Here is a 16,580-nt window from a genome sequence, read left to right as displayed (position 1 = left end):
TGTATTAGAAATGCTAGATTTGGCAATAAGAGTTAAGAAAAAGATTAAAGGAATTAGAGTAGGTAATGAGAAAACCAAATTATCACTCTTTGCAGATGATATGATGGTATACTTAGAGAACCCCAGAGATTCTACTAAAAAGGTATTAGAAATAATCCACACCTTTAGGAAAGTTGCAGGATACAAAATAAACCCACAAAAATCAGCATTCTTATATATCACTAACAAAATTCAACAGTTAGATACAAAGAGAAATTCCATTTAAAATAACGGTTGATAATATAAAATATTTGGGAATTTATCTGCCAAATATCAAATATCAAAAAATATCAGAAACTATATAAGCAAAACTACAAAAACACTTTCCACACAAAGTCAGATCTAAGCAATTGGGAAAATATTAAGTGCTCTTGGATAGGTCGAGCAACTATAATAAAGAGGACAATACTACCTAAACTAATCTATTTATTTAGTACAATACCAATCAGACTCCCCAAAATTTTAATGACTTAGAAAAAATAACAAAATTCATCTGGAAGAACAAAAAGTCAAGACTTTCAAGGGAACTAATGAAAAAAAAAAAATCAAATGAAGATGGCCTAGCTATACCAGATCTAAAACTATATTATAAAGCCACAGTCAGCAAAAGCATTTGGTATTAGCTAAGAAACAGACTAGTTGATCAGTGGAATAGGTTAATTCACAAGACAAAATAGTCAATAACTTTAATAATCTAGTGTTTGACAAACACAAAGACCCTAGCTTTTTGGAAAAGAATTCACGGTTTGATAAAAACTGCTGGGAAAATTGGAAATTAGTATGGCAGAAACTAAGCATTGGCCTACACTTAACACTATACACCAAGATAAGGTTAAAATGGGTTCATGAGCTAGGTGTAAAGAATGAAATTATAAATAAATTAGAAGAACAGAGGATAGTTTACCTCTCAGACCTGTGGAGGAGGAAGGAATTTGTGACCAAAGAAGAATTAGAGATCATTATTGATCACAAAATAGAAAATTTTGATTATATCAAACTAAAAAGCCTTTGTACAAATAAAACTAATGCAGAAAAGATTATAAGGGAAGTAATAAACTGGGAAAACATTTTTACAGTCAAAGGTTCTGATAAAGGCCTCATTTCCAAAATATATAGAGAATTGACTCTAATTTATAAGAAATCAAGCCATTCTCCAATTGATAAATGATCAAAGGATATGAACAGACAATTTTTAGATGAAGAAATGTAAACTATTTCTAGTCATATGAAAAAGTGTTCCAAATCATTATTAATCATAGAAATACAAATTAAGACAACTCTGAGATACCACTGCACACCTCTCAGATTGACTAGGATGACAGGAAAAGATAATGATGAACATTGGACGGGAAAACTGGAACACTGATGCATTGTTGGTGGAATTATGAACTAATCCAACCATTCTGGAGAGCAATTTGGAATTCTGCTCAAAAAGTTATCAAACTGTACTTTGATCCAGCAGTGTTACAATTGGGCTTATATCCCAAAGAGATCTTTAAAAAGGGAAAGGGATCTGTGTGTGCAAAAATGTTTGTGACAGCCCTTTTTGTAGTGGCTAGAAACTGGAAATTGGATGCTCATCAATTGGAGAATGGCTGAATAAGTTGTGGTATGAATGTTATGGAATATTATTGTTCTGTAAGAAATGACCAGCAGGATGATTTCAGAAAGGCCTGGAGAGACTTACATGAACTGATGCTGAGTGAAATGAACAGGATCAGGAGATCATTATATACTTCAACAATACTATATGATGATCAATTCTGATGGACGTGGCCCACTTCAACAATGAGATGAACCCAATCTGTTCCAATAGAGCAGTAATGAAATGAATCAGCTACACCCAGGGAAAGAACTATGGGAAATGAATATGAACCACAACATAGCATTTCCACTCCTGTTTTTGTCCGCTTGCATTTTTTATTTCCTTCTCAGTTTATTTTTACCTTATATCTAAGTCTGATTTTTCTTGTGCAGCAAAATAACTGTATGGATATTGTACTTAACATGTACTTTAACATATTTAACATGTATGTGTCTGCCTGCCATCTAGGGGAGGAGGTGGAGGAAAGGAGGGGAAACATTGAAAAAGAGGAAAATTCCTTCCTCTTCCACAGGTCTGAGAGGTAAACTATCCTATGTTCTTCTAATTTATTTAAAATTTCATTCTTTATGCCTAGCTCATGAACCCATTTTGACCTTATCTTGGTGTACAGTGTTAAGTGTAGGTCAGTGCTTATTTTCTGCCATACTAATTTCCAATTTTCCCAGCAGTTTTTATCAAACATGAATTCTTATCCCAAAAGGGATACAGGGGTCAATGCTGAAAAATTACCCATGCATATATCTTGTAAATAAAAATTTATAAAAAACTCTTTTAGATTCAATGTATACATTTTTATGTATCTATAATAAATCTTTACTATTATTATTACTCAGTAAAAAAAAAAGTTTCAGGTCCCATTCTTAAAAATTATTGAGGAATTGCCCCCCAAGAACTTTTATGTGGGTTATATATATTGACATTTATCATATTTGAAATTAAAATATTTTAGTGTTATTATAAAAAGACCTTTGACCTTGTGAATCCCCTGAAGTGATCTCAGAGACCACAAAGTATCCCTCTACCATACTTTGAGAATGGCTGCATTATAATAACATAATAGTTTGCACTATTGAACTGTTGCACTGAGTGGGAGCCAAATTCTGAATAATTGAAAACCAGTCCTGGATTAGAACAGATAATGAGAGCAGAATGTGGTATATATTATAAGACAAAATCACAAGATCAGCTTTTGCTTTGTTTCCTCCAGAAGGTTTAATCAGTATGTAAAGTATACATATCTAGAAAAGAAAGCAATGATCAAAGAAATGACATGCTAATCTTATTCCTTTTTGTTTTTAGAGAGATAATCATTTGTAGTTTAAGGAGATGTTGTAATTTCCTTAAAGTTTTGTAAAGGATTTCACAAAGTCTCTTGTGGAAAATATGGAGAGGTATAAGATTTACATAATACAATTAAGTAGATTCAGAACCAGTAGGATGTTCATTAGTTATCGGTTTGAAGATGGATCCTCAAATGACTACAATTTGCACACTCTACTGTGTTCTTTTTGTTAAAGATCAGGACAATCACTTTTCCCATTTTTCCTGGTTTTTCAAATATCACTAATTATAATTCAGCAATCACACATTTGCAAAATTCTTTCAGTACTACAGGTTGTAGTTCATCTGAGTCTGATGAGTTGAACTCATTAAAGGAAACTTTCTTATCACAGTATCAACTAGGTATTTTTATTCTGTCCTTTTCTATCCAAAGATCATTCTTTTGGTCAGAGAAAACAGAAGCAAAATACTGAACTGTTCAATCCTCTTTATAACATGGGTCAACAGCATCTAATCAAAGATTAATTTCTTTGATTCTTTTCTTTCCTCCAGTATTAAAAAATCCATTAAAAAAAAAAAAAAAAAACAGAAGTAGCTGATGGTGTGATGGGAGGGCTGGAGTCAGCACAATCTGAATTCACATCCAGCCTCACACAACTCCTAGCTGTGTGACCTTGGGCAAATAAATCACTTAACCTCAAATATATGACCAAAATGGATCCACTGGATCAATATCTTTGCCAAAAAAAACCTCAAATGGGGTCTCATCAAGAGTCAGACATGAATGAACTACAACAAACAAAAACCATTCTTTTGTTATCTTTTATTTTAGTATTACTGAAAGTATTGTTATAGGATTGCGCCTCTTTTTTTTTTTTTTTTTAATTCATCCCCCAGTACCTTTCCTTGACTATGTTCTGTATACTTCTGTTAAAATTCAATAAATGCTTGTTTTTTGTTTAGTGAATTAGCCAGTTGTCTCTGTCTATGTTTTCAGAATTTTATTCCCAGGAATTTTTCATCTCTCTCTTGGACTTAAAAGTTTCTTGGTAAACTTTGAGGCTCAGCAATCCCCCTCCCCCACTACTTGTAAGTGAACCATTTGATATTGACCCTCCCCCAAATCTGAGGAGCCTGTCAGAGTCATCATAGTTTCTAAGAAGAAATGAATAGTCACTTCCCTAAGAAGGGTCACCTTATTTTCATCCTAGCAACCAGTTCCTCATTTTTGATGAGAATTATACTGAGAACAGGATTCCCCTTCCTCTTCCCAGATGGTTTCTCCATCTTTGAAGAATGAGATAATAAATACTAAAGTACATAAAAAATGATCAGCTGCTCTATTTTTGACTTAATATTTTGTAGTCCCTCCTATAGCTGTGAAAAGTTTGTAGTTTTTTTCTGATCTCACTTCCTTCCTCTTTCTGGTCAGTTGATAGATGTAAATTACTCTGAAGACAAGATCACTTCCTGTTACTTTGGGAGGTAGAAAATTACTACTTTTTTTTTTTTTTAATATTGAAACATTGTTTTCTGCTTTATTTTTCTTGCTTATTTCCATGGTTTTATAAGCTAGTATAGAAATATTTTTCATGATTTCACATATGGGTATCATATAAATTGCCTTCTTACTGAATGGAAGGGAGTAGAAAATTTAAAATTCAGAATTTTTTTAATGAATGAAAAAAAAAACCTAGTCCTTTAAAAATACATGGCATACTTTAAAGTTTAATCTCCATTATTATTTTCTTCAAAGTCTAAACAATGAATAAAATAATAAAAACACAAGAAGGCTCTGGCATAGCCCTGCTTCCAGTTCTCAATAGTATGATTCCATGTATTTTGTAGATTGAGCAGTTAGCATCATTGAAAATACACATATTTTCCTAAATGCACTACAGATAATCTCTTCTTCCTACTAAATTTTATTTAAGATAGATTCCCTGTTAGAATATAAACTCCTTAAAGAGAAGGAATTATATATATTTTGTAGGAAATTATAACTTGAAAGGAATGTGAAATAGTGGCTACACTACAGATCCTGAAGTTAGAAACACATGTGTCCTACACTGTGTAATCTGGAAAACTCTTAAAGACAGGGAGGGATACAGAGTAGTTGTCAATCCATGTTGGCAGAGGGAATTTCCTACACTCATGATATCTATCACTTTGTGTTGTCATTGGCCTTCTTCAAAAATGATGGACAGGGGCAGCTAGATAATGAAGTGGATAGAGCACCAGTCCTGAAGTCAGGAAAACCTGAGTTCAAATCTGGCCCTCAGACACTTAATAGCTATGTGACCCTGGGCACTTAACCCCAATTGCCTCAGCAAAAAAAGGAAAATAAATAAATAAAAAGAAAAAAGGAAAAAAAGAAAGAAAGAAAAAATGAAGGACAAACAATAACATTGCGGTCTAGGAAACTCCCACCCCACCCAATCTCTTCCAAAAAGGTTCCCATCCCCATCCCATCAGGTTTCAGCAATTATCTATGAGATCAAATCTGCCTTCTGACATTAGACTATTTAATCTATCCTATCCAGTCAACAAGCATTTTAAAACACCAACTATATGCTAAGATACAAAGTAAAGCATAAATGGTGGCAGCTAATTGGTATAGAGGATAGCTAGTGGGCCTGAGGTCAGGAAGACCTGAATTCAAGTCCAAACTCAGATACATTCTGGTTGTGTAATGTTCAATAAGTCACTTCTGTTACCTTAGTTTCCTCATTTATAAAAAGAGGATCATAATAGGACCTATCTTTCTAGAGTGCCAGGTTTGGATTCAGGAAGTCATCTTCATGAGTTTAAATCTGGTCTCAGATACTAACTGTGTGACCTTGGACAAGTCATGTAATCTTGTTGCCACAGTTTCCTCATGTGTAAAATGATTTGGAGAAGGAAATGGTAAACCACTCCAGTATCTTTGCCAAGAGAACCACAAATAGGGCCACAAAAAGTTGAACACGACTGAACAACTTAAAAAACCCCATCTTCCACAGGAAACCTTTTTCTGGTCTACCTCAATGCTAATGCCTTTCCTTTGAGATTATCTACAAGGGGTGACATGATCAGACTAGTATCTGATAAAGATGTAATGCCTCAGGGCAGCTAGGGGGTGCAATAGATAGAGCACCAGCCCTGAAGTAAAGAGGACCTGAGTTCAAATTTGGATTCAGACACCTAATACTTCCTAACTGTGTGACCTGAGCAAGTCACTTAACCCCAGTTGCCTCAGGGGAAAAAATAGATTTAATGCTTCAACATAAAATCTTACCAAAAGGAATGTTGGAAACTATCTTTAGGTGTATTTGGAAAAATAAAATAGTATGGGGAGGGGGGGGGGAAGAATTGTAGTTAAATGGCAATCTAGTATTTTTTAGCAATGGAAATTGGAATGGCATATTTGGATTTTAAAACTTTAATGACTGAAGGAAGAACAGCTGGTGAAATATAGAAGAAATTCATCCAAAGATGCCTCAATTTCAAAGATACTCACTGTTGTAATTTTGAGAGATCCAAAAAGAATGTGAAAATGTCAGAGATAGCATTCTTATATCCCTTCAAATTGCAACTAAGAAGAAATCAGCAAATAATAGCATAAATGTTTCTTTTCTCTTCTCTTTTAAATTTCTTCAAAATGTTCTATACATTCAGAGAGGATAGCCTTAATAAGGATAGCTTAATAAAAATATGAAAAAAGAATAGGTAGGGGAAAAAAGATGTAAGACTTCAAGAATTTCCATTATTTTAGTACAAAGGAGGATGAACTGGAGTGGGAAGATTAGTATTCCATTAGCCCAGCAGAGCCCAAGATCTAAGAAATTTGGACTAGGTGGTATTAATGCTTATAGGAATTGAATTAAATTTTGAATCTAAATTCCCTCTCTTCCTAGGATACCAAAGTGGCCTGGCTTAGCATAAAGGGATTAATAGATATTGGGAGGAAATGTTTGTGTGTGTGTTCTTGCTATACCTTTCAAGTAAATATGTCTTTGTAAAAATTAATCTGATTTTAATGGCTAAATGGAACTGGAGTACTAAAGCATTGGCCTCTAAAAAAAGGGGGGGGGGTAGAACATAGTGGCATTTAAAACTAACTGCAAAAGAACAGAGACTCCCTCAATTCTGAAAAGGTACTAGAGAATCCTAGGGGTTAAAGAATGTAAACCAACCAGATCCTCAGACAAGAAACCAATGTGTACAAATGTATAACTCATTAACTTAAAACTTTTCCACATTTTGTTATTTTCAAGTAGTCAATGCAAGTGTAAGACATAAGAGTAAAGAATCAAGTGCATTATGTTTAGCTATAAAATTACAAGTGGAAGTATAAAACATAAAAAAGATACTTGATAAATTTACATGGTGAAAAACTTATTTATTTTAAATAAAAATAAATATTCTATAAATATGTACACATATAGTAGATACACATATATGAATAAATAATTTTAATTTAATAAAAGATTACATTTCTAAAATTATGAAAAGTTTTAGAAATATAAATTTAAAGTTATATTGTACCTATTCACATTGTTTTTAAACCAGAAACATTTGGGTACAATGAACTTGTAAGAAATTAAATCTAATATTCATAGAGAACTCTTTAATGGAGTAGAGTAAGAATCAATAAAGGTTCAGGATGCAGTTAGTGACATATTTCCTTCTGAAAATGATTTGTTTACTATTTAATGCCTACAAGGAGAGGCATTGCTATTTAAAGATATAGATCATTTTCTACTTCTTACCTGGAAGGGATAGTGTGAATGAATAGATGGTTAATCTTATATATTGTCTAAAGTGTTACACTTCAGACCTAATTTTCAAAAATTATTTTTTAAGTTATAAGGCCAGAAAAAAAAAATGAGCATAAAAAAGTTGGATGTCTGAGATAGAGAAGAAAGTAAATACAAACTATCGCTTATACACTGTTTTCTTTATATTTATACTAACTTGTCTATTTAAAAAAATCTAATGCTCATACAGTTTAATATCTAAAGTTTTTTGCTATCTTTGATAAAACCCTCATAAAACCAATCTACCAAAATAGGAATGGACCCATCATTTTAGTTCTCTTATTACAAAAAGAGTGTGAAACTGTCCTGCTTTGTCCTACAAAGATCACTATCTTCCTTGCTTGGGTAGATCTGGGAGAAAAAATGATAAAACACTAGGACTCAGAGACTTCTCTGAAAGGAAGAGGGCATATTTAAATGCAGAGTTTCTTAGTGGTCCTTAGAGAACTTCTGCATTGTCCCTTACATGTCCAATTGAAAAGGCTCAAGAACAAATGGATTGTGACTTTTTGGACTGTTCTCTACTTTGAGCACAGCTCAAGATGTACTCAATCAATTCGCTCTATAAATATATAAAATAAAAAGCCTTTGGCATTGGAAAAGAAAACAAAAATACTGTAAATACCACAATGGAGTCTGTGACAATTTTAGTTCTCAAGAGTCTTAAAAATGACTTGCTTTCAATGCAAGAAGGTTGTTTTTTTCTGTAGCAAGTAAAAAAAAAAAAAAACACGAAATTTCTGTTTTCTTCCATTTAAATTTTTTTGCTTTACAATTGCAAATAAAATTGCCTTAAAATCATTGTTTGTTTGAACATTGTATCATTTGTTAAGGGAAGGGTAGAAGTAACTGAACTATAATTTTGTTCTTTCTCTATTCTTGAAAAGGGATCTATAAAGAAGTTTGTTAAGATCAGTTTTCTAATGAGAGATTCCTTCTGTTAAGTTCAGTTGTTCAAAGATGAAACTGTTTTCTTCCTTATAGTGTTTTGCTGGTATTTCTTGCAGAGGTTTTCACTTCTTTTCAAGAGATTTACTTATAAATAATAATGAAGTTTTTTCTTGTTGTTGTTACCTTCGATACTCCATCATTCCTAATATTCAGCAGAGGAGTATTTGTTGTTTTTGTTTGTTTTTGGCTTAATGCATTTTGTTTCCACTTTTCTTAGGCCTGTTTGATAACTTTATGCTATTATTTTCTATCTGTAATTATTGCTAACTACACCTTCTGGGAATTTCTTAATAGTGAACAGATGTTGTAAGGCCATACTAAGGAGATGTAGAAAATTGAAGAGGAAAACAGTAGAGAAAACTATATATTTGCAGATATGTATAAGCTTTAGAATTCCACTCCCATTAGTTAACTTTCCACTTTCCGCAATATCAGAATTTTATTAACAGATACAGGTGGTAAAAATGTTTCTCACTTTTTGAAAAAAGCATCTCTTTCCCCCATCTAAGAAATTAATTAAGAAATAATCTCTCCTGCTTCTTCAGGCTTGTCTAATGAAAGCACTTTAGGTCCCACTAAGCCAATGAGTAGAGCCCCATTTGGAGCTGTGATCAAGATTGCCAGAAACGCCATGGTCATCACGTTCTTTGCGTATACTTCCAAATGAGTTAGGTTCTTACTTCTTCCTGCTTCTAAAGCAAGAGGTCCTAAAACAGCCTAAGTTTAGGGGGAAAAAGTTTGAAGTAGTAAGAAAAAATGTTTAACAAATTATATTTGTTTCTTATTTTGCATTTAACTTTTTTTTTTAAGGAAAAAAGTGATTTGTATTTAAGAAAAAGTATAAATCCTTTGATAATTATTAAAATAACCAACATTTAACAAGACAGCCTGTCCATGGTTGGGAATTTATAAGTATATTGTACAAAAGAATATTTTCAGTGTATAAATGTATTAGTTCATAAAGTACCAGGTTAATTATTCAAAAAGGAAAAAATTAAAAACAATAAATCTTTTAAGAAATAAGCATTCCATTTTAGGAGCTACCTCATAAAGAACAGGAAACATGATGTAGCTAAAAGAACCTTGGACTTTGAGATCAACCATCTGGAGTCAAGTCTTGGCTTTACTTCTTACTACTTTGTGTAACTTCCTTCTCAGGGTTTCAGTTTCCTCACTGGGTTGAATTAGATTACTTATATGATTTTATACAACTCAACCAAATGATACCTTTGATATTAGACTAAGTGAAAATTATGTAACAGCAGCTTCTCAAAGAAAAAGAAACTTAGAAACTTTCAGCATTATTAGCATTTGGTAGAAGAATGAAAGAACAATATTACAGTTTTTGAGGTAAGTTTTAGAGGCAGTAAAGGGGAGTAGAGGTTTAGAGTAACAGCATATCATGAGATGCCTAATATAACAATAATTATGTGGGCAAGATTCTGTCAACTGTTTCCATGCCTTTGCATGGATGGTACCCCTTTATCTACTTCTTCGAATCTATGACTCAATTGGAATGCCAGCTCCTACAGGAGACTATCCTGATGCCTCAGTTAGAGGTGCTTCAAATACAAATTCTTTGTTATTTACTTTGGGTTTTACATTTAATTGTACAAGTCCTTCTCTCTCTAATCTTAACAAAATACAAGCTCCTGAAAGGCAAGAGTTATTTTATTTTATTTTTTTCTTTGTTATTATCAGTGCCTATTCAACATGGCAGTCCCTTAATACATGTTTTATGAATTAATGAATCTTGAAATTGGTTTTTAAATAGTTTAAAACTTTAATTTTAATCTTTATATCACCAGTGAAGTACAAAATCAAAAGAAACCAGTATGTAAATGCAGAAGTCTCAACTATTTCAGACAGAAAACTAAAATACAACATTAAAGATTCTTAAAAGAATTAAATTCCTTTGTATTCAACAATCTTGACATATATATCCTAGTTAGGTATTTATGGATTCTGAGGTTTTAAATATTTTACCAAATTGAGACAATTTTTTCAGTCTTGTGTGTATGTATATATATATATTATATATTTATATATACACATACATACATACCCACACACATACACATACATACATATATCAGTACTGTACTGAAGAAAATTCAAGATCTTCAATCAGCCAATCAACAGGCCTACTAATTAATTAATTAATTAATTAAGTGCCTACTATGTGCTAGCACTGGGGATACCAAGACAGAAAATCATCTCTGCTCCCAAGGAGCTTATGCTTTTTTGTTTTTTCCCCAAATTTCCTCCATTCTCTTTTTTCCCTAAAAACAACTCATACTTAAAGAACCCCTTACTTTCCCTGTAACAACCATATGAAGTATGTTATATTACAAATAGTATAAATATTATTTCCATTTTGCAGACAAGAAAAATGAGACTCAGAAGTATAACTTGCCTGAATTCACACAGCTGCTAGTAAGTATGTTTTTCTGAATTCAAGAAATATTTGTTTCCCATTATACCACAGGGCTTTCAAACACATGGAATGGCTTGAAGTTTCCCTGCATAAACTACAAATATCAGATTATCAAGGAAGATTGAAGAATGGCATTTTGTTCTCTGATTTTAATAGAATGAACACCTATTTATTTAGACTGATTGGGGAATAGAAAGCCAAAATATTAATTACATCCAAATGTACTAAGTATTTTGGTTTTCAAGGTACCCAATATCTTTCAACATTATTCAATTAAATAATTTTAAAGCCTTTTTCTCCATAATCCCATGTAATATTCTCTCTAAAATGTAATGTTCTCTGTTAAGGTTTTCTTGGAGTCTCTGGGAGCAGCCTTCCTTTCAGTTCAGTAGTCACCACAAATGCAGCCAGGTGTTAAAGTCCAAATCCTTTATTGTCTCCTTCAAAGTCCTATCTCCTTCACTTGGGGCTCGGCTAGTTTTCTTAGAGACCTATCTCTTTCCTTGGTTCCAAGAGCTTGAGCTCCTGCCTCCTTCTCTGTCCTCTGAATCTTTCCGAATCCAAAGATTTGTGCTTCAGCCTGCAGCCACCACAAAGATGGATGATGGAATGAATCTGTTGCAGTCTCCGAGAACTTCTAGTGCACTTGTCTTTTCTGACCCTGAGAGCTTCTCCCTTATATGTTCCATACTGAGTGTACACCAATCATTATATCACTAGGAAACCATTATTTGTTGTAGGATTAAATCAATGCTAAACTAGATTTTACCACTGTCTCCTCAATTCCACTTAGTACTTTGTTTCAAGTTCTGGCCCATAACATCTTCTTGTAGGATTAAATTAATCATACTGAACCATACTAAATTAGATAACTATTGTCTCTATCAAATCCACTGACTTAATACCTTGTAAGAATCCTGTTTCAAGTTCAGAGTTCTGGTCCATAACATCTCCCGCTTTCTTTTGTTTTAGAACATAGATAGTCATGACCTCCCTGACTTCTCAAGGAGGTAAGAACCCCAAAAAGGAGGTGATCACGCCCTCCCTGATGTCTAAGGAAGGGAGATGAAAACATCAAAGGAAATGGGAAATCAAATCAGATTAGTGGGTTTCTGAAGGATCTCACTCTTAAACCAGGTATACATAAATCCACCAATATGGGAGGTAGTACACATAATTACATAAATTACATAAGCACATTGTAACACAGGCTAGTAGTGATGTGACAAATAATAAAAAATCAACATGAGGAATTATACATGTCCATAAGTCCTAGAAATAGTCCAAAAGGAATCTATTGTCCATTACTTCATGTGCCAGGAATCCAATAATTCCTGCAAATTTTGAAGTCCTGCAATAGTTTCATCTTGTGTTAGGGAATCTACTGATTTCTGCAGATTTTGTTCTTAAGTCTTCTTTGTTTTGAGGCTTTTCTCTTTTTCTGTCTCTTTCCAGGTGCTCATTGCAACTCATCTGTTTCCTTCACCATCTGTAGAAATACAAGCAAACCCTTTCTCCCAAGCAGTGAGCCTATCTATTTAACACTTTCTAGATTTCTCCTCATCACTTGGCAATTACATAGGAGTTGCTCATTATATTGGAGCTGCTCATATTGGACAATGCCCTTCGTTGGGTTAAAAAAATCTATTCTCTCCAATTATAATCCTTTTCTGCTAATCTGATTGCTTTTCTGCTGATTGATCACGTAATCCTTTCTACCATCTGATTACTTTTTTGCTGAACTTCTAAAGGTGTAACCTCGGCTGCCATCATGCCCCAAGTGTCTTTTGTTTGATATCTTGGAGCTGGGCTCTGCCTCTCATTTCCCTGGGTCAGTCTACATTCTGAGGCCCAGTGGAAGCCTCGGTTACATTTTGGACATGGGGTTTTGTGTTTTATTCTCTCACCCTGTCCTCTCACTCTGTCTCCATATCTACACTGAGCTCTTAGGATGTCCAACTTTTCCACATTGAAAACATTACCGATTCTCTCTAGAAGTCCCTTGCCAAGAGGGACCCTGTCTTCCCATGTTCATCATAGTCTGGGAATAATAAATACTTGTGCCCACTGTGGCACAGCATCTTATGATCTCCTCTAAAGCAGCATCTTTGTGTAGTCCCCATATAATTCTTCTGCAAACCTCATTAGCATTTTCCTTAGCCAGTTGTCTGATCATTATTCTTGTAGCTGCATTTTCTCCAATGATTCTTGTGACAGCTGTTTGCAAACGTACCACAAAGGGTTCATTGGGACCTTGCTCTATTTTTGTGAAGGCTTCTCCTCTATCTTTCCCTAGAAGGGTGCCCCAAGTTTTTATTGCAGCAGTAACAATTTTTCCATAAGCTGCTATGGGGTAATTAGTTTGTGCAGAATTGTCTGCGTACTGACCTTCACCTGCTAATTGGTCAAAGGTGATTTGTATGTTAACTTCAGTTTGCTTATTGCATTGAGCTTGAATTCTACATAATTCATGATATTCCGAAAGCCACAACAAGTTTTGTCCAGGTTCTAAGTATGTCTTTGCTATGGATTTCCAGTCACTGGGGGTTAAGATTTCATAAGCCAAATTCTCTAGTGACATCTTAACATAAGATGATGTAGCCCCATAAAGAGTGCAACCCTTTTTCAAATCCTTAATTTTTTCCAGATCAAAAGGAGTGTTATCTTCTCCATTGCTGACCTGAAGAATAAAGCTCTTCAATCACAGGGTATGCATTTATTAAATCAGCTATATCCTGTCCTTTTTTTTTGCCTTAACCAGTGCCTTTTGTAATCTTGTCATAGGTTGCTTCATAGGTGGTGCTGATTATTTTACTATCTCTCTCCCTCTTCCTTCCTCCTCCACCCATGAAGGGTTAATTGAGGGAGGTAGGTCAGGAGATAGGGAATACTCCTGCTGTGAAGTAGCATACTCAAAATTATACCTAACTCCATTATTATCTGATTCTTCACCCTTCACATAGTTTATCTGGATCCTCCCTCTCCTGCTCTTTTTTCTTTTTCCTTATTCTATAACTTATATAATTTCCTATAGCCAGTTGTATTAAATTATATGTATTAAGTGTATCTTTGGAAATTGAGTCAGGTCCATTATCATTGTAGAATTGACATAGTTGCTCTCCTACTAATTTCCACTTATCTGGATTCAATTCTTTTTCCTTAGAGAACCAAGGAGATGTGTACTGTACAATTTTTAAAAGTTCAATGATCTGCTCCCAAGTTACAATCACACCTCAGCTTTTCATAAGTCTGACAATGCTTTCTACACATTTTCCTTGAATTGGAAAAGAAGGCTGTTTTCTAAATATCTGTCCCATTTTAGCTGAAATACTACTTTAGCCATTTAACAAAGTTTCTTTGTCTATTTTTGTACTCATCCTAATTTCTGGAGCTGGGAGTCTTTTCCACTGAAATCAGGATCATATCAGTCCCACATTAGGATGCCAAAATGTAATATTCCCTCTAAAATATAATGTTCTCTGTTGAGGTTTTCTTGGGGGCTCTGGGAGCAGCCTTCCTTTCAATTCAGTAATCACCACAAGTCCAGCCAGGTGTTAAAATCCAAATTTTTTATTATCTCCTTCAAAGTCCTATCTCCTTCACTTGGGGCTCAGCTAGTATTTTTAGAGGCCTGTCTCTCTCCTTGGTTCCAAGAGCTTGAGCTCTGCTCCTGCCTCCTTCTCTGTCCTCTGAATCTTTCTGAATCCAAAGGTTGTGCTTTAGTCTGCAGTCACCACAAAGGTGGATGATGGAATGAATCTGTCTCAGTCCCCGAGAGCTTCTAGTGCACTTGTCTTTTCTGGCCCTGAGAGCTTCTCCCTTATTTACTCCACACTGAGTATATACCAATCATTATATCACCAGGAAACCATTATTTGTTGTAGGATTAAATCAATGCTAAACTAGATTTTACCATTGTCTCCTCAATTCCACTTAGTACCTTGTTTCAAGTTCTGTCCCATAACATCTCCTTGTAGTATTAAATCAATCATACTGAACCATACTAAATTAGATAACTATTGTCTCTATCAATTCCACTGACTTAGTACCTTGTAAGAATCCTTTGTTTCAAGTTCAGAGTTCTGGCCTATAACAATCCCTTCTAGTTATATCTTCTAATTCAGATGTATAATTACTTCAAGTTTTTATCTTTTTTTTTTAAGGGATCAATCAAGGATATACTTTCTATATATACTTGCAAATGACCAGAACAGTTATTCTAACCTCATTTAGTTTAGTGACCAGCCCCCAAAGCACTGTCATAGCAAGCAAAAGTTCTAGCTGAGTGGTTTTTGATAACTTTCTGTTTATTGGGCCCAAATATATCTGATGAAAATTGCCTCTTTCTAGTGGTTAAATTTTAATAGTCTTTCTTTAGATAGAGAATAAACTATTCTTCAGATCCCAACTTTCTAGCTATTGGTTGTCTGTATCTCTTCTTTTTCTCATGTCAACCCCTTCACTGCCATTTTGTTAATACCTCAACTACACAGTGAAGCAAGAAGTCTTTCTGACTACTTTTTCATGGGAGTTGGAATAGAAAGAGCAAGTTCTAGCCTTGGATATATCTGAAGATTCCATTTGTCCATTGTGTCTATTTCATCCATACTGCGGATAAAGAGTTGATTCAACTTTGCTAATAATTGGATCACATGTACCTGCACAGTGGACCTGTTTTATTTTATACTTTTTGTTCCTGCAAGAGTTTAGTTTGTATGATACAGGACTTAGGAGGTTAAAGCAAGCAAAATCATCATTAGCCAGCAGTCTATACTGGTAAATTTCCTTCCTTTTTGGGCTTTTCAGCTTGAAGATAGAGCAGAATCCAACTCAGACGCTTAACAACAAGTATGACCGTGGGCAACTCATCGGGCTGTGTTTGCCTCAGTTTCCTTATCTATCAAATAAGCTGGAGAAGGAAATGGCAAACCATTCCAGTATCCTTGCTTAGAAAACTCCAAATGGGGTTACAATGAGTTGTACATGACAAAACAATAAGCTTGAGGCTAAAATCAGACCATCTACTCCCATCCCTTCATTTTTACAGATGAGGTCTAGGAAGGTTGGGTGATTTTCCTAAGGCCATACAGGTAATAGAATATCAAAGGCCAGATTTAAATCCAAATCTTTTGGATCTAGAGCCTCCCCAAAAAACTACACCAAAACCTGTCTGCTTGAGACCAACAACAACAGCATGATGTGAGAGGATAGGCCATCTCCCTTCTGTGGCACTGATTAAAAACAGAAAACTGAGGTGTAAAAAGTAGTTTCATTTTAAATGTCAAGAAATTTTGTAACATTTACAAGGTTTATGGAAACAGGTTTTGAAGGAAGGAAATAGTAAAATTTAATTCCATTTGTTGTAATAAGTACTTGTGGGTATAATTTATGCAGTTAGAAGACTAGTATGAGATTATAAATAAAAGATAGTAATTTTTTAAGACTTAGAGATTCTAGAACAGTCAAC

General features: G+C 34.2%; 1 protein-coding gene across 3 annotated transcripts in view; it reads right to left on the bottom strand.

Moving 5' to 3' along the window:
* Positions 1 to 8,976: 8,976 nt before the first annotated feature.
* The window catches only part of SLC9B1 (solute carrier family 9 member B1), a 67,545-nt gene continuing 59,941 nt past the window's right edge, over positions 8,977 to 16,580 (bottom strand). For 2 of the 3 annotated variants that reach the window (XM_031943357.1, XM_031943356.1), the window contains exon 12: positions 8,978 to 9,393. In XM_031943357.1, the coding sequence (XP_031799217.1) occupies positions 9,193 to 9,393 (201 nt within the window). In that variant the 3' untranslated portion in view covers positions 8,978 to 9,192. Of the gene's footprint in view, positions 9,394 to 16,580 lie in introns of all 3 variants that reach the window. The other variant, XM_031943359.1, reaches the window with a different exon arrangement.

Source organism: Sarcophilus harrisii, chromosome 6 (genome assembly GCF_902635505.1).
Source record: "Sarcophilus harrisii chromosome 6, mSarHar1.11, whole genome shotgun sequence".
Classification (NCBI taxonomy): domain Eukaryota; kingdom Metazoa; phylum Chordata; class Mammalia; order Dasyuromorphia; family Dasyuridae; genus Sarcophilus; species Sarcophilus harrisii.
Note: the sequence above shows the minus strand (reverse complement) of the source record. Positions and strands in the feature narration are given on the sequence as shown.